The following is an 18,677-nucleotide window of genomic DNA, read 5'->3' as shown; positions in this document are numbered from 1 at the left end:
CAGTCAGTTTATACTCCACCCCTGCAGTTAGGCTCATGTAGTGCTAATCGATAGCCCTAACCCTAACACCAACCCCAAAAGAACCCCTAAAACCCTTACCCTAACCCCCCAAAAAACCCTCACTCTAACCCTAACCATCCAAAACACGCTAAAACCCCAAAACAGTGGAACTGCACATGCACAGAAAGGCTCGATAGCACTTCTCGATAAGTAGCTCAACTCGTTAGAACACCCGGCAGTAAGTTCCATAAATAATATCCATAAAAACCACTACGTGATTGGCCAATTTATTAATTTTCACGACAGAAGCGCTACCTGATTGGTCGGTGAACATGCTCCAATCCTCAAGCGCTACCTGTTTTTCTATCTAAGGCATTCACTGGCCAATCGCGCGCATCTTCTCATGAATATTAATAAGTTTCTCCCGAAACACACAATCCGCATGACGGCCGCAGGAAAAGGAAGATCGCGACAGAAGTGCTTCCTGCCCCAGACTGTTATGCTCATACAACCAGGAAGATGGGCCCTCCGGCGGCATCGCTCGTCCTTTTAGCCCTCTTTTTCGCTTGTAACGGTAGGAAATGTCGCGGTGCCACTGTGATTTTGAGGTCCCGCTCCGTACGCGGCGGATTACGCGGTATAATTAGTTTAGAAACACGGACTCTGCGTAAAGATGCGCAGTTTATTTCCCGTGAGTCGCGCTTGTTGTTGTTGATATATGGAGACAGTCACCATTCGACCGTATTACAAACAGTCGATTGATGATAGTATGGTGCTGTGGTGGATGCTGAAGACGGAGGCGCTGGAGCGATGCCGCCGTCGTATTGAAGCAGGGAGGCCGCCGTTAGCTTAGCTTCCTGGGCGCCGGTGTGCTAAGCTAACGGCTAACGTTATTCGCTGTGCGGAAGAGCGGCGATCGCTGATGATCGCCCCTGCCTGCTCTCGCTTTTAGTATTTCTTGTATAAGTTCATATGCATTTTACTTGCGCCGCAGTGTTTTTAGATGGTTGCAGTTAGGACATCACTGACTCCAGTACCGGTCCTAGCCGATATGGCGTCCTAGGCGAGCATCACCGCCGACGCCCCCCGTTCGAAGCAAAGTTAAATTGACTGGCAAGTAGCTGCCATCTCAGAAATTGGCGCCCTAGGTGGTCGCCTTTGTACTCTATAGGATTGACTGGCTCTGCCTGATTCATTTGGACACACTACGTGTCCCTGGCTATTATTCAGTTACAAAGCTGTGGTGGAGATAAGTCGGGGGAAAAACTTATGGAGAACTGGAGGAAAGCCCCGCAGTTTGTTTGAGGCTGGCTTAACAATGAAGGGCTTTGTGAGGGTCTGCTGCCTATCCGCTGACTGATGATCTCTCCATCAGGTGTGAACAGCAGCTCTGTGCAACAGAAAATCTACGTGGAGCTGAAGAATACTTTTCCATGCGTCAGACTGCTCAATGCCACTCACCAGATAGGCTGCCAGTGTGAGTCTCCGCTGCATATCGCTCAGTTGGTGCCGCCTGGCTTAAATAGGATGCCTACTGCACCAAGCTATCTGTATTAGAAACTCATGAAGATCATTTTCTTTGCTGCTTATCTGTGTGTAATAACATCCACCCACCCGTATGCTGCATGAATGTTCTCCCTCCGTTTATTTCAGCCTCTATCTCTGGTGATACGGGCATCCTCCACGTTTTGGAGAGCGAGTCCGATCTTAACTGGGTTCTAAACTCAGGACCCAACCCACCATACTTGGTCCTGATGAATGCTCAGTATTTCAACAGGTACGGTTTGTGAAGTTGGGGTGTTGCGCTCAGAGTTGCACAGCGCCCCCTGGTGTTGAAGACTGAATGCTGTGTCCTTGCAGGAGCACCATGATGAGGTTCAAGGACTCCATGCGAGTGGCGGGTGTCGTCCTCGTGATCCCCAAGTCCAGTCCCCCGCAGGGTTTCTCCCCACATACCTCCTGCCCGAACCAGGGCACGGGTAAGTCGTGTGCCGCCGTGGTGATGGCTGCGCTGAATGTGACTGGATCCTTAAACACTTGCACAGTGGTCAGGCAGCTAGAGTTAGTAACTGTGCCTTGGATCTGCTGCGGATAGTGAAAGCAGCTGAAAGACATTTTCAGGATCCGCTGCTACAATAGAGCCAGAAACATATTGAAGGATCACTACCATCCATTACATGGACTTTTTTCACTCCTACCATCTGGCAAACGTTATGGTAGCTTCCGTTCTGCCTCCACCAGACTGTGTGACAGCTTGGTTCCACAAGCCATCAGGGCTCTGAACGCACTAAGTTTAGATCATAGCTCTTTCAAAATACCTCATACCTGCATTTTCATGTTTACTCTGTACAATTTAGTACCAAGTGCAATAGTACCGTGCAATACAATATGATATAATAACTATGTGCAATTTCTGTGACTAAGGCTCCCCACTCGAACACTTTTGTTCATCTCCCCACAGGTGTATATTCAAAGAACTACGGTCCCGAGTTGGCCGACTGCAACACGACGGTGTGGAATCCCTTGGGCGAAGGTCTGTCTTACGAGGACTTCAACTTCCCCGTCTTCTCGCTGCACGAGGACAACGACACCGACACCATTCGCAAGGTAAGGTGTCTGGTGTCGGGGAGGGGAGGGGAGGGGGGGGGAGGGGAGGGGGCGCTGATGTATTGCTGCATGTCCGTTCTTCCCCCTACAGTGCTACCAGGATCACAACGTCGGCATGAACAACAGCGCCCCCCAGTACCCGCTGTGCGCCATGCAGCTCTTCTCCCACATGCACGCTGTCAAGGACACAGTGACTTGCATGAGGCGCACTGACATCCAGTCCAGGTTCAGCATCAGCCCAGGTACACGTTGATGTGTGTGCGGCCGGGGTCCTCCCCGGGACGCCTTAGCTTGAGACAAGTGCGTGTTCATTTATGAACCTGTATAAACTTGCCTTGCGCTCTTAGCTTCTGTAGGCCCCGCACACTTGTGACCCTATATGGGATTAGCCTGGTCACCTATAGCGATACTGACCCTGGGGCCCAGGCACACTAACCCTGACACTGTATGCTGTCATCCTCTCACTGGAAGACCAACCAGCAGCACTTACAGTGAACTTGTTGGCAGCTGTACTATCTGCTTCATTTGTGTGTCACTTTAGACAACCGCTTCACTAAATGCACATTTTTGTAAATAGTATCTTGCGTGTCTGTGGGCTTTGGCCGTCGTTCCGGGCAGGTCCGTACCTTCTTCTGTATGTCTCTCTGCTGTAGAAATTGTATGCGACGCCCTGACTGACTACAACGCGTGGGCATCCGTTCAGCCGCTGAACAACACGGCCAAAGGTCACTTGGATGGGGAGAGTGTGGTCATCGCCGCCACTCGGGTGAGTAATGCGGCGGTTTATCCTGGTGCTCACGGGCACGATGTCGGTGACCCCTGGTGTAGTGTAAGCTGACCTGCATTATTGTCTCAAGATCAAATAGGGTCAAATGAGGCCTCCTCCCTGCATTATATGTGGGTGTTCAGTTGTTTCTGGTTTATTGGAGCTGCATCTCCGCCTCGCTTGCGGAGCACGTGCCGCGCCGCTGACCGCGCATGTTATGTGGATCCTGAGTCTCCCGCCGCTTGTCTTTCAGCTGGACAGCAGGTCTTTCTTCTGGGATGAGGCCCCGGGGGCAGAGAGTGGTGTGGCAGGCTTCGTCACCCTGCTAGCGACGGTCCAGGCCCTGCGTGCCATCACGGAAGCGGCACCCACCCCGCGCAACATCCTCTTCGTCTTCTTCCAGGGGGTCAGTGTTGCAGCATGTGTCTTTTCTTTGTCCTCCTGCGGATGGGCAGCTCTTTGACTCTTTCGGTTCTGCTCTGATACCTGCCGTGCTTAGGAGGCCTTTGACTACATTGGGAGCTCCCGCATGGTGTATGACATGAAGAATGGAAAATTTGTTATTGATCTGGACAACATCCACTCCTTGATTGAGGTTGGACAGGTAAATGCACGCATCTCCTTCACCCAGAAAGTTATGACCTTTGGCAAACCAAATACGGTCTCCCCGACTGTGTAAAAGACTGTTTGCATCATGGTGCGCAAATACATCTCTTCTATAGCGTAGTACTTGTTCTGTGCACTAGGTGGCAGTTCGAAGGGACTCAAAGCTGTGGCTGCACTCTGACCCTGTGTCTCGGAGGAACAACAGTATTGAAAGTGAGGTGAGAGGACCAGAGGGTTGATGTGAGAGAGGTGGATGGAGTGAATTGCTCTTTGTTCCTTTCAATACATCAGAGGTATTTGAACTGTAGGATGTGCCCTCTACTGGGGTGTGAAGGAATTGCGGGGGGGGGTGAACGGGCAGAAGCCGTTTGAGGTGGGGACAGACCTATTTTAAAACTCTGTTCTGTCTTGGTGTTCATTGAAGCTTTTCCTTTCCAGGTCAGGAAGCTCGTCAGCAACATGCAGACCGCAGGCACTGGGCTCAGATTCTCATTGGCTGAGCCGGGCGTCACTCAGCCCCTTCCGCCCTCATCCTTCCAGCGCTTCCTGCGGGAACGAGCCATCCCGGGGGTGGTGCTCGCTGACCACCAGTCTGCATTCAACAACAGGTAGAGGTTAGGGGCATGACTTAAAAGGGGATTGAGGGCCCCACCCATTCATCATGACAATATGATTATTTGGGGGGGGCGGTTCTGGCCGGTTCAGTGGGAGACCAGGATTAGGAAGATGAAATGCCAGATAGAATGTATAAAATACTTATGGGTTCCTGCCCACGTTCCTCTCCAGGTACTACGAGAGTCTCTATGACAACGCCGAATACCTGAACGTGACCTACCCCCCCGACCTGAGTCCGGAGGAGCAGTTGGAGTTCGTCACCAACACTGCCAAGGTATACAGCGGCCCCCCATTCCTGCCTTTACATGGCTTTGTTATGGTGTGCTCCCTCACCGTAAACCCAGGAGGGATTTGCGGAAGGGCGTCACGGTGTTGCGTTTGGGTGTGCGCTGCCGTGGGTGACTGTGTCCCTTCCTGTGTCAGGATGTGACGGAAGTGGCCACGCTGGTCGCCCGATCCCTCTACATGCAGGCCGGAGGCGCACAGACTAAACTGCCCAACATCAACGCGGACCCCAAGATCGTGAGGCCCTGCTTAATGACCGCTGTATCGCTGTGGGATGTCTTGTAAGGCTGCTTTGATCATTGCACCCATTCCCTCTTTACCCCATGGGTGATTCGCTCCCTGTCGCCCCTCCCAGGTCACCCAGATGCTCTATGGTTTCCTGGTTCAGCCCAACAACAGCTGGTTCCGGGCTCTGGTCGCCCCCGACGTCGTCCAAAAACTGGGTGGGTGGGAAAAGCAAACATTTAATCTTCATGCACATCCAGCTCTGTAACTACAAATGCGATCAATGGTCTAATTGCCATCCCGGAATGAGCGTGTTCTGCATGCACTGCCAGGGAGCATTATGGGCTACTGCTGATTTGCTTCCTTGATTGACATGTCAGGCTCCTCCCCTTCCATCGACAGGGCCCCGCCCCCTGCAGTACTACATCGGTGTGCATGATAAGAGTGACCCTATTAAGATGTCGACGCGGATCATCCAGTACATACTTGCGAACTTTACCGGAACCGTCACCAACCTGAGCCAGAGTCAGTGCCAGAACCCAGAGAACCTGCCAGGAGAAAGCAAAGATGTGGGTCTTTAATGTTACAGTCCTGTACTCTGCTTTCCATCTCCCTTTCAGTCTTCACAGTCTGTGATAAGTGTCTCTCTCTCTCTCTCTCTCCCCCTTCTTGACCCTTTAGCTGTACAGCTATCTCTGGGTCCAGGGCCCCGTGGCCCCTAATAGCACACAGGGGGAGGGTTACTGCATTCGGGCCCCCGTACGCCTATCCAGGGCAGTTTCCCCAGCTTTTGAGCTGCAGGACTACGGCTCCAAAGAATACTCCACGTGGACCGAGTCGCGGTGGAAGCGCATCAGCGCACGAATCTTCCTGGTCGCCAGTCGTGATCTGGAGGTAAACATGGCCTGTTCAGTTACATAACTGCTGTTCAGTTTGCACGTATTAAATCGAAGGTGATGGAATAGCCCATTTAACAGCAGTTAGTCTTTAAATGAAGAGAGTTTAAATTGTGGTACTGGATGGTAGCTGATAGTGACTATAGTGACTTCATGACTCCATGATCTGTCATCACCCTGCATCTCCTTCCCCCCTCACCCCCCCTCCAGATGCTTACCCTTGGGGTGGGGGTGGGTGTCCTGCTGGTGTCGCTCCTGGTGACGTACTTCATCAACGCCAAAGCGGACGTGCTCTTCAGCAGCTCCAGGGAACCCTCCAGCACTGCCTATTGAGCCAATTATAGGAGCACATGGACCAACCCGGGTCTGGATGGATGGATGGATGGGCGGGCGGGCGGCTGGACAGGACCATGAATGAATGAACTGATGAGGATGTAGATGTGTGAGGTATAGATACGGCCATAGATGAAGACTACTACCGAACTTCTGCAGATTGGGCTTTTTAAAATTAATTTATTTTTTTGTTTTGGCAGGATGCGATTTGGGTCGTGGTCTTCAGCGTACAGGTGTTTATATTTTTTATCAAGAAGGACATGTTTACTTGCGCTAAGCACTAAAGCTTGATCACGGTGTGTGTGTGAGTGTGTGTGTGAGACAGTGCAATACATTTTTATGTCTGTACTACACTGATTGGTTTTTTTCCCCCTCATGAAAGTGGAGCATTAATTGCCACAAGTTACAAATGAGAATAAAAACTTAATTCCTTTGTTGCAAGTATAGGGAAACAAAATAGAATGAAAATGTTAACTACTCTAATTTGTTTCTTTTATTTGTGTTGAAATATGATGACAGATCTTCAGTGTCTTTGAATTGTTGAACCTGACTGTCTCAAGGAGAGGCGCTGACATTGGGTTTCTTTATAATAAAATAAACATGGTTTTGTTTCCAATTTTGTGAGTTCTTGCCTTTCACCTGGAATTATTTCGTCACATTAAATGTCATAATATACTGTCAAAATTACACATTAAAATGATCAGTAGTATATATTAGTTCTAATCTATTAACATGGACTTTTCCCACTAGAATCTCATCTACAATTTAGTACGGTAGTACGGAACTTATTTCTGTACATTTGCTCATTTCCCCGTTAAAGGAAAAATATTCGTAGCCTTTTGAAACATTTCCTGTACATATACTGTACAGTAGCATCCATAATTAATACAGAAGAACTGGGATATTGAATCTTAGAAAAGCAGTACTAAAATATGCATCAAGCAATAAGTGGCACAGATTTTTGTGTTTAGTATTTGCACATGTATGTAAATAGTACCCCGGTGATGCCTGAGATCCCTTCTCTGTCATTACAATTTCGTGCAAAGGAATCCGCCTTGCAAGTATTGAATATTCCCATTTTACCCGCGCAGCATTTCGGGAAATATTTCAACCTAGTTAGTCGATCCGTCAGGAGCTTTTATATATAACCGAATCGGTTAATATGCGAAATACACAAACAAAACATGTGGAAACATTTTCCATAAGATAAAGGAACACGGCGGAAGGATTAGTGAAAGTGAACGGAAAGAGGGATGAAGAAATGAGGGCGGGGCGCCGAAGGATGGGGGGTGCAGTTTGAGAGAAAAGGAAAGTAGGAAGGATTGAATGGGTGGAAAGAAGGGAGAGGAGTTCGCCGTTGTATGTGGGAAAAATATCTATTTAGAAGGAAAAAAGAGCGATAAATGTTAAGGATGCGCTGCAGCAGTCGGAGAGCGGCGCTGATTTGCATTTGATGGATTGATCTTTTTCCCCTAAAAAGCAGTGCGGATTGTCCTGTCCGATTGCTGTAACTGGTAAACTGTGGAGTTGGCAAGCAGTAAGTCTCGTTTCAATGCCCTCTTCGTCGTTTATAGTTAACTTTTTTAAATTCTAGCTCTCGTTTTGCCTTTTATTTTTGGATTATGCATTTTGTATGGTGTAAAGATCCGTCGTTTTCGGGCAAAAGAGACGATTCTTCGGCGATTTAGCCCAGCAAGGCGCATCAGCACCTGGTTACATGGAAGCTGGCACATGAGAAAGGGAATCGGATACGTTTGCGGCCAGCTCCCAGCACCGCTTACCTTACGAGGGGGGTCCTGTTATTATGTCCGTGGTCTGCATTGAAATATTTTAATGTAAATCCCCCTAAAAACACCGATCCGCAGCGGGATAGCAGAAGACTGCTGGGGAGAGATCTGCGGCGTCTGTACGTGAGAGTGGCCGGTGAGTCCCCCCCCCCTTCCATTGTCTGCAGCTCCTCAGGCTGGAAATAAACTGGACCAAATGCCGTGTGCTTAATGCAGCAGCCTATCATCCTGATACACCACAAATTACTTTCTGATCGCCTTGCGATTGAAATCATTTGCGTGTTCTCTTAACAGCCGAGTAATCTTCCTTTCTCGGCTACCTTTTGTAATAATATGGGCTTCTTGCGGTCAATAAATTATTAATGGGGTCCGTACTGTTGCGCTCCGGTATCGAAGCCCGATTAAAATATCTTATTTTTTTCTTTGGCAAGGAGAGGAATGCTAATTCTTGTTTTTCAGTGGGGTTTTTGGAATATGATCAAAATATAACACATGCAGAGCGATTTCTGCATGCCAACTGCGCGTCAGGAATGTCGTTATGGCTAGATTGAGTCGTTATGATTGACTCTTTTTGTTTGTTTGGGTCGGGTAATTTCACAGCTCATAATTCCTGGAAATCGCATAAAAGACGCGCGCTATGAAAGGTTTGTAGAACATTTGTTTTAAAAATCATGCACATTTTATGCAACAAAGGTCTGTCCGCTTGTTACAAATATTATGCATATAACAGAAGCTGCCCATCTGCGCCTGATTGCTGCTGGCGCTTATTCCAAAGTATCCGGGAGAGTGTGCGGCGTATTTCCGAGTCGGACCGGGCCGGGCCCAGCCGAGCCGAGCCGAGCGTTTCCGCTCCGAGCGCGCGGCCGCGAGCCGTGCAGCACGCGCCGACTAGCACGGGTCCGTTTGGCGCGAGGCTCTGCCTATTGTCTCAGCTGGTCGGGTCGCCAAGATAAACAAAAGGCCGCGAAGCCCCGGGCTCGTCCGGCTAAGGCGGGTGGGCGTCGGTGTCGCGGGGGCAGGGCCAGGGGGAACCACTAGCCCGTGGTCATTATTCAGGCCTGGTGGTATTGGCTTGTGGATGTTGGGATTTCTCTAATAGGGATTTTGGTGACTTATTGCCATGTCTTTTTGTAAATCAACACAGCCACACTTAAATGATCCTGCGTCTGGAGTCTCATGGATGCTGGCTGGAAGTCTGTGCCAGGCTCCATTACCAGATCACCACATGCACACCTGTTTTCTTCCCCAAAACAGATGGGGTCAGAGGCTTGTGTTTGTTGGGGCAGAAGTGAAGAGCAGGCGGTTTGATGGAGAGCCTGTCTGTGTCTGTGTGTCCTGGCCTGGAATGTTTGGTCTTTAATGTTGTTACAGGCGCTCAAGTCAACTCTGGGCGCATCCAAAAGGATAAAGTGTGACTTCCATAGCCATCAGAACCTGGTGCTTTGACACATAGGAAAGCTGATCTCATTTAATGACTTTCCAACTGTAGGTCAGAATGAGAGGGATGGACGCTCTTGCTACATGTTTTTATCGAATAATTTCAAGGCGCTTGTTTATTGAGCAACGACGTTAGAGGAAATGTCACCTTGACTGGAAATCTGTAGTGGTTCATGTTTGGTTTTTCTGTAAAAGTAACACATCCTCTTTTCTCACAGGCCTCCCTACTTTGGTGGGTGTGAAATCGTACCTGCACGTTTAAGGGGGCATTACATCTGTTGCTGAGCAAGACTCATGAATTATGAGGATAGTGCTGTGTTGTGTGGGAAAATGAGGAAAATCCATAATGGCCGCATCTGGCAGTGTCTCGTTCATAATCCCCAACTGAGGTTCAGTTATTGCACTGGATTTGGAGATGTGTGCACTGTCTCCCCGTACTTTACCTCACTTTTAACAATGTAAAAGTGACACCGCAGAGGCTCCTTTGTGCCCCTGTGGGTTTTAGTACCTAGTTCACAGTGCCAGATGTGTCGGCTTGTGGTTTATTTTCTAGTCTTTTACCGTATGTTTCTTTCAAATTGTGAAGCAGGGCTTCGTTCCGCTTATGCGGTGACCAAGGTGTTTAAGGCAGGATTGAATGTTATCATAGGCTTAGCATAAGCCTTTGTGTGCTGCCATGGAAGCTGAATTTAAGGCGGAAATATGGGCTATAGGGCACATAGGGGTAACACTATCCCATGCACAATCCACACCTGCCCCACCTAGCCAGATCCTCCACACCCCAGTACCGCACTGTATGAGTTGAGTATGGTATAAACATCAGTATTTACTGCTGTTTATAATTGTGTATTTTATTTGCACATCCCTTTGTGCAAAGTACTACTGCAGTCCTTTAAATAGTGTACAGTTTACATAAGTCTGAACTCCCTCATTGCACGATTGCTTATTCCATTTAGAAGGAAAGCTGTACATTTGAAATGCATTGCAGTGGACGTGGCATTTCGAGTCTGCAATGTATCTGACATCTGGTGGTTTGCACCTAAGCGCCATGGGTAATATTCCGTACTGAGAAACAGCTTAACTGTTGGAAAGATGGCCACCTTTTTGTGTATAGCCTGCTCTACAGAGAAAGCCATATGATGTTGAATCTATCTTATTGTGGCATTGGCTCATTTACTGATGGGCTCCAGTCGCTCCGTCTGAATGCTTTGCTTGTTTTGCATATTTCCTCTTGTGTGCACTCCAAGCCCAAATCAAGGCTACCTTCACACAGCTCACTTTCACACCTAGCTGATGATGCTTTGTTGTTTCACTCGATGACTCTTCCTGTTTGCTCGCTTTCTGCCCCGTGACCGAGACCGAATGCACTTGGAACGGCCGAAAAGCTGTCCTTTAAATAGAAGATTGCATTTTTTGAATGTTTGTTTAGGGATTGGAAGAAATGGTTCAGTGTGATGTGTTTGTCATAAGTCTCATAATTGAAGGCCATCACAGTCTATACAGGGCAAAATATCACTCATCTTACTCGCCACTGTTTGGTCCAACCAATAAGATGTGGCAAGATGATGCGTGTGGTGGTTGGCATTTGAGGCCAGGGACTTGGACACGCACACACGCACACACAGCCATGCTCACCAGCAGAGAAACCTCCTGGTTTTCGTGGGGATTTTTTTTTCTCTCAACACAAAGAGTTCCGCTGAGTTCTGTGACACAAAGAGAGGGAGAGGATGGCAGAAGGTCAGGTCGCTATGGGAACCCTCAACCACAAACCCCTCCACCCTCACACCCTCTTTCATTGCCATGGCAGCAAGGAGGCCCGGTTACCCGGGAGATTGTGGGAGACTGGCGGGAATGTGAGAGGGACAGGGGGAATGAGATGTTTGTGTGAAATTGCAGAAACTAAATACTATCACCATTGTATCATGCCCATCATGAGGTGAAAGTTGGATGCAGTTGCGCTTTTTGAAATATATTATAACAGTGAATTGATCATTTATTTTCTGTCAAGTCTCTTATGGAACATTAGATGTTGTTGCTATAAAACGATACGATATTGTCTGTATTGTGAAACCCTGGTATGTGAAGACATTCCTCCTTTCAGAGCGCTGGAAACCGACACATTGATGTTCCTCTCTGCTCTTTCAGGGCCCTTCATTGGACATCGTCCCTCTCTTCCTCCTCCTCCTCCTCCTCCTCCTCCTCGGTGCTCCTGCCTTCTCCACCCTCTGTCCTCCGGCCTCCAAGATAGATTCCCTCAGGAGTAAAGTTGATCTGCTGAAGCTCCCTTTGACCCTCTCCTCCAAGTCCATCTCTCAGCGCAAGAGCCAGCAGGGCAGCGCCGGAGAGCGAGGGACCGGGGGAGGAGGGGCTTGCAAACCCCGCCCAGCGGCCCACAAGGACAGAGACATGGACACCGAGTCTCAGTACTCTGGTTACTCCTATAAGTCATCCCATTCTCGCAGCTCCAGGAAGCACAGGTGATGATGATGATGATGATGATGATGGTGTACCAGTATATGATGACATTGTAGCATAGCTTCCGATTCCTCCAAAGTCAGACCTATGGTGGACCGTGCACTGCAGCCTTGACCTACGTAGCATTTGGGGTCTCTCTTTAGGGGACTTCTCGTTGGTACGTTTATGATCAGACACTCAAGATCAAACATTAATACAAGGTTTCCGGTCATCTAGCGTTTTTTCATTGCGCACATTTATACAGTCTGGGTGATGCCGCCATTTTGTGGCTAAATCGTCAGCAAAGGCAGCTTCCTTGTTGGGTTGTGGTTGTTGGTGTCGGTGTCTAACCTCGTCTTCGTCCTCCAGGGACCGACGGGAGCGGCACCGCTCGAAGAGCCGAGATGGCGGCAGCAGCCGTGGGGACAAGTCTGTCACAATCCAGGCCCCGGGAGAGCCCCTCCTCGACAATGAGTCCACCAGAGGGGATGACAGAGTCAGTAACAGCACCACAGTGTCAACCACGGAGCTTAGGGTGTTTTGTTAAATAATAACTTACTTCCTTGGGGGGGGGAAATGGTGGCGCTCATATTGAGGCTGTAAGCAGCTCCCAGTTTGTGATGAGAAGGTGATGGGGTCGTGACTCGATCGTCTTTCTTGGTTCTTGGACCTTAAGGGCAACAGTTTAAGCCAGAGTCCCCCCCCCCCCAAGGCAGTCCACATTTTCACTTCCTCCCGGTTGCCAGCCAATCGAGAGGGGGGTGGGGCTTGTGGGTAGCCGCAAAGATATGGACTGCTGGGGGGGTTTTTATGGACTGGCGTAAGAGACATGCTGACTTAAGCTTGTTTTTAGTTTTAGTTTTTACGAGGTCTGAGGGTTTATCTGAATTGTGAAGGAAAACGCTTGGAGAGCATTTGTCATGTATGGCGCTCTGCCCCCCCCTCACCCGTAGGATGATAACTGGGGGGAAACGACCACCGTGGTGACGGGCACCTCAGAGCACAGCGTGTCGAACGAGGACCTGACGCGCGTCTCCAAGGAGCTGGAGGAGTCGTCCCCGCTGGAGTGCCGGCGCTTCGTGGGACCGGTGCTGAGTGGTTGCCTGGGCCTCTTCGCGCTGCTCACGCCGTTAGCCTTCCTGCTGCTGCCGCAGGCCCTCTGGGAGACGCTGCAGCCCTGCGGCACGCCCTGCGAGGGCCTCTACGTCTCGCTGGCCTTCAAGCTTCTCGTGCTGCTCATCTCCTCCTGGGCGCTGTTCCTGCGGCCGCCGCGCGCCACGCTGCCCCGCTTCTTCGTCTTCCGCTCGCTGCTGATGGTGCTGGTCTTCCTCTTCGTCGCCTCCTACTGGCTGTTCTACAGCGTGCGGGTGTGGGAGCCGCGGGAGCCTGAGTACCGTGTGATCGTGGAGTACGCCGCCTCGCTGGTAGATGCGCTGCTCTTCATCCAGTACCTGGCGCTGGTCCTGCTTGAGGTCCGGCACCTGCAGCCGGCATTCTGCCTTAAGGTTGTCCGCACCACAGACGGGGCCAGCCGCTTCTACAACGTGGGCCATCTAAGGTACCTCCGCTCTCGCATGTCCGGCCTAGCAGCCATCTGCAGGGTTTAGAGGAGATGTTGTGAGGCTCAGTGGGTTGGGCAGTTAGGCTTCCGATCGGAAGGTTGTTGGTTCAAAACCCCAGGTAGGCAGAATGATTTCACCAAGGTTCCTGAGCCTCAACTGCCCCAGGGACTGTGACCCCACTTTATCAAAAAACACACATCAGTTATATTCGCTTTGGATAAAAACATCTGGTAAATTTAAAACGTTAATGTAAATTTTCAACGATGCATCTAATTGACACACATAAATTTCTTAATACTCAAATCTCTTGTACACTAGTTAAGTCATGAGCAGATGTGCGTTTGACCACCTAAAATTAGGGGTTTCAGTGGGATTATGCAGGCAGGGAAAACTGACTCTCCTCGAAATAACTCCCCAAACACTGCAACATTTTCGTTTAAAAACGGAGTTTTCTAACGAAAAGAATCTCCATCCACATAGCCGTTTTCATGTCGCTTTCAGAAGTATTTCCATACGCACAAACTATTAGCATACGCGCATTAGTTTTAGTTTCTTTTTGTGCAAATATGAAGCAATCATCTGTGTAACATGCTACTTAGGTGCATACAGGTCAGCAACAGGGCAAGAGGGTGTGAGTGGGTATCCAATCAGGGACGTGCCGTGTGATGGTTAGAGACCAATTAGGGTGTTTTTACTCTGCACTGCGACTCTAAAATGGAGTTTCAGAAGTAAACAACTGTCAGAGCACTAACAAAACTCTCTGTTTGGGGGGGGGGTTGTGGTGGGGGGCTGGAAATTCTGGGGTAGTGTAGACGAGACGAAAACAGAGACCAATGTCTGTGTTTTAAAATGAAAGTGTTTTAAACGCGCTTTACACTACTATGTATGAGACTGCCGATTGGTTCAATTTATTAATAATCAAAAATGTTCCGGATCTTTCTGACCCACTTTAACCCCTGCATAAAGTCATCATCTCAGCAGTTTTCCTTCTACCTGTTGATTCTGATGGTCTCATTGCATAGGTAGATCTTTTGGTCCAGGGGGGTTAGCAGGTGTAGTTACTACATGAAGAGCTAGATGATGGGTACATTTGCTGTTTTTGAGTATGTTGGGGAGGGGGGCACGTCTGCCAGGTGAGCTTGACGCTGAGCACATGAGGTGGAACTGGGATGTTTAGGAAAAGCATTAAAGCATTATAGGTAGTGTAATGCTTCCCGGCTATTAATCCCATGGCTGAGGAACTTCCTTTTAGTTGAACTCTGCTCTCTTTTGATGGAAGCCGTGTTTGTGTCGCTCGTCGTCATGTGAGTCTCTGTGTGCCGCAGTATCCAGAGAGCCGCCGTGTGGATCCTGGAGCACTATTACAGCGACTTCCCCGTCTACAACCCGGCTCTTCTCAACCTGCCAAAGTCCATCCTCTCCAAGAAAATGTCGGGATTCAAAGTCTACTCTTTGGGTGAAGGTGAGTCCCAACGGCCGGCCCTCTTTCTCTCCCGTCGTCTTTGGCCGCGTTTCTCTGTGTGCTGACAGAATCTGCCTGCGCGTTTATAGAGAACAGCACCAACAATTCGACGGGACAGTCCCGGGCGATGATCGCCGCTGCCGCCCGCAGACGGGACAACTCGCACAACGAGTACTACTACGAGGAGGCGGAGATGGAGCGCAGGATCCGTAAGCGCAAGGCCAGGTGAGCTAGAATCGTGGCTTGCCAGGCCAGGGCAAAGTCAAAGTCCGCTTTATTGTTGTTGTGTACGACGAAAGGAGGAAGGCATGGTACAGTAATAAGCACACTAACATCGGCCATGAGGTTCTGCTGTGTGCTCTCGATGTTGTTGAGTTAAACAAGACATTTAGACTGAGATGGAAATTATTCCTTGGAATAAGTTTCTCTCAAGAGAGAGTGTTGTAAAATTTGGCGACTGAGTGGCTGCTGCTTGCAATGACGCCTCCCAGGCTGGTGGTGGCAGTAGAGGAGGCCTTCACCCACATCAAGCGCCTGCAGGACGACGAGCAGAACCCCTCGGCCTCTTCGCCCAAGAACCCAAGGGAGGTGATGGACCCACGGGAGGCGGCCCAGGCCATCTTCGCCCCCATGGCCCGCGCCATGCAGAAGTACCTGCGCACCACACGCCAACAGCCGTACCACAGTATGGAGAGCATCCTCACCCACCTGCAGTTCTGCATCACACACAACATGACCCCTAAGGTGAGTGGTACATCCCACATCCGGGTTTTAGGGAGTTGTTATGGGCCATACGACTATCAAAGACGGGGGGGTGTTTAATGAAAGACTTCTAATTGTGATGCAACCCCTACTTCTCCCCACCAAAATACATCAAGTTTGCCTCCATGATTCTCTCTTCTTCTTCACAGGCCTTCCTGGAGCGGTACCTGACTCCAGGTCCCACATTGCAGTACCAGCGGGAGACTGGCAGGGGGCGCCAGTGGACACTGGTGAGCGAGGAGCCTGTGACCTCTGCCCTGCGCCAGGGATGCACCTTTTCTCTACGCCGCCTTGACTTTGCTCTGGTCGTCACAGTGACTCCCCTCCCCTTCCTGTCCCTGGGAGAGGAGTTTGTTGACCCCAAGAGTCACAAGTTTGTCATGCGTCTGCAGTCGGAGACATCCGTGTAGGCGTGTAGTTTGCACGAGGAGACACGGGGAGATCACTGACTGGTCAGCGTGATGGATGCATGACACGTGCGTTTATTAAAATCTGGCTGCAAAAGATTCTTCTGAAAATCAAAGGGGAAGTTGATGTTCCTGAAAGAGCAAATGGATCATAAAGCAAAGCAGCTCCAGTTGCTGGATTTCCGTTAACGGAGTCCAGTCTTTTACGAAAGCTCGGCATAACCAATCGAGGGAGAGTCGTCGTCTCTGCTTTGCCTTTTCCTTGTCTGCTCGTCACAAATGACTTAAATGTTAAAGTAGCCTGTCTGTCCACTAGGGGCCTCACAAAATCTGATCCGGGTCGGTGATCCCACTGGAGAAACAGCACATTCGTTCCGCAGCTCTGCCTTTCTGTCAGTTTTTCGGCAATATGTTCGGTTTTTGGGCGGAAAGGGGGTTTGGGTGCTTTCGGTTTGTCGACGGAAGCTGCATTTGAACCCCTTTTAAAGATGGTGTGACCGTGTTACGTGAGAGCCGTGATATGCTTGTATCCCGTAGCTAAGCCTGTCTTTGTTATATGGACGTATGGACTCTGTGCTTGAGTCGTACTTAAATGTCCTTTCTGACGCACGTCCGTGTGTCTGCGTCTGTGAATTTCCCCCCCAACTATGCCTGTTGCCTCCCGTTACGGAGGAGCACTGCCTTTCTAACATGTAAAACACTAGATTTGGTGACTACTTGTGTAACTTCTTGGCTAACTGCGTATTATTATTTTTTACATTTTATCCAATGAGTGTGTGTGGATTTTTAAAAAAAAAAAAAAATGTACATAAGAATGACACTAAACCGTGCTAATGGATCTCTATCATCGGAAAGTGGTGGACGCCTTTCTCATTTTCATGTTTTTAAAACTGTGATTTTTAAAAAACGTTTCTGCCCGAACCCTCACTCTGTATTGCTGCTGGACATGTGAGTCTGACTCATCCAGAGCTGGCCACAGGAGGCAGACTCATTCTGGTCCCGGTCACATGTTCAGTCATGTGACGCACAGGTTCGTTCCTCATGCCTGCCTTCCTATGAATTAACTCTGAATGTAAAGCTGTTTTGACATACAGGAGTACGTGTTGTGACCTGGCATGGCCACAGTTACACTAGTGAAATAAAACCAACATTCCCACCCTCTCCCCCCTTGGCTGTGGTTTCTCCCACAATGTGCCTCTTTACAGGCCAAACTACTATGAACCACAGTCAATGCCTGTAACAATAGACGCCTAAAGTCGGTTTCCTTTACCGATATTTTTTTTCCTTTAGTCCTTGGAAGGTAATTCACTCTGAAATGGCTTTGTGTTGTCATGCTGGGGGGGAGGATTGGCGACTGGGAGTTTGGTTCCCTAGATGTCCTTTATGTATTTTTCGTTCATGTAATGTCAGAACCAATGAAACGAGCCTAAACTGTTTGTGTATGAATATCGTAGATGGAGATGAGTAACAAACTACGAATAATCTTTTTCGCTAATGGTTTTAATGCATGCATATAGAATTTGGCTTTTTTTTTATTTCTGCTTATTTTCTATTACAGAAGTCTTACAGTGATTTTATTTTTTTTAAGCAGCTGGTTGTAAAGATTTGTAGCTTGTTCCGTGAGTGTTCCTTTTATATATTTTTAGGACTAAAATTTTGGATTTTTTATTTTTTTTTTTTAAATAAACTTTCTCTGTGCACAAGTGCGGTTTGTCTCGCTCTTTGGATAAATGTTTTGAGCCTGACTGACAACTGTGATGAAGGCAGGGTGCTCCTGCCACTGCAATCGGGGATGTCATCTTCCCTCGCTGAACGCCAGTTCCAATACTCAAGAACTGAAATGTAGAGGACAGTGACAGTCCCCGGATGTTGTTCTTATCCCACCCCAAATATCAGGGACACGAGGTACATCAGTTGCATATTCGCCAAATGACAAATCCCATGATTCATTGCACCCCAAGTTCGTTCTTGGGAGTCAAGTTAGCAAGACCGGTCTTGCCACAAGCACAAGTATACCATAGGACTGTCACGCCGGCCTCATCAATAAGCGCTCTGTGGTCAGTCATGCTGGAGCCGTCTGCTTCCCCGTTCAGTCACCACACACAGCTGTTAATGGCTTTGCCTTGTTAGGTTAATGATTTTTCTAATAAAATCACTCTGTACTATCACTTGGCCCTTGGCGAGTATAAAAACTCGTGCAAAGCCCCTCAGCGGAAGCAGTAAAGTAATGCAAAAAAAGCAAAGCATGATAAGACCACAGTGCGATGTAAGTGTGCAGGAAGTGGTGGGGTGCAACGTCGTATTAATGAAATTATCCTGCATCACCGTCGCCTTTATATGGAGTCGCGATGCATATGTGGCTAAAAAGGAGTTTTTTTCAAATCTCACCCTCCCCTCTGCCTCATTTGATTGCCGCTGATCGAATAAAGTTTGCGGGGAGATTTATGCGTCTTACAGCAAAATCCTGCTTTCT

The 18,677-nt window shown here is 48.9% G+C and overlaps 2 protein-coding genes across 3 annotated transcripts; both read left to right on the top strand.

The window, feature by feature from the left end:
* The first annotated feature begins 425 nt into the window (after positions 1-425).
* ncstn (nicastrin) lies at positions 426-6,949 on the top strand. Its single transcript, XM_049011579.1, has 17 exons — positions 426-574; positions 1,376-1,477; positions 1,654-1,777; positions 1,861-1,979; positions 2,462-2,607; positions 2,699-2,849; positions 3,261-3,373; positions 3,627-3,779; positions 3,873-3,977; positions 4,120-4,197; positions 4,418-4,587; positions 4,766-4,868; positions 5,018-5,116; positions 5,235-5,322; positions 5,507-5,673; positions 5,786-5,998; positions 6,211-6,949. Exons 1-17 carry the CDS (start codon positions 520-522, stop codon positions 6,331-6,333), a joined length of 2,109 nt encoding a protein of 702 aa, XP_048867536.1. The 5' UTR covers positions 426-519; the 3' UTR covers positions 6,334-6,949.
* A 664-nt stretch (positions 6,950-7,613) lies between these two features.
* vangl2 (VANGL planar cell polarity protein 2) lies at positions 7,614-17,858 on the top strand. Of its 2 annotated transcripts, XM_049011664.1 has the most exons (9): positions 7,614-7,870; positions 8,199-8,256; positions 11,703-12,034; positions 12,381-12,507; positions 12,965-13,569; positions 14,899-15,035; positions 15,125-15,260; positions 15,527-15,779; positions 15,947-17,858. In XM_049011664.1, exons 3-9 carry the CDS (start codon positions 11,964-11,966, stop codon positions 16,205-16,207), a joined length of 1,590 nt encoding a protein of 529 aa, XP_048867621.1. In that variant the 5' UTR covers positions 7,614-7,870; positions 8,199-8,256; positions 11,703-11,963; the 3' UTR covers positions 16,208-17,858. The 2 variants fall into 2 exon arrangements, with proteins under 2 accessions (XP_048867621.1, XP_048867620.1); XM_049011663.1 differs by lacking the exon at positions 8,199-8,256.
* Positions 17,859-18,677: the final 819 nt, after the last annotated feature.

This window comes from Brienomyrus brachyistius, chromosome 4 (assembly GCF_023856365.1).
Source record: "Brienomyrus brachyistius isolate T26 chromosome 4, BBRACH_0.4, whole genome shotgun sequence".
Classification (NCBI taxonomy): domain Eukaryota; kingdom Metazoa; phylum Chordata; class Actinopteri; order Osteoglossiformes; family Mormyridae; genus Brienomyrus; species Brienomyrus brachyistius.
Note: the sequence above shows the minus strand (reverse complement) of the source record. Positions and strands in the feature narration are given on the sequence as shown.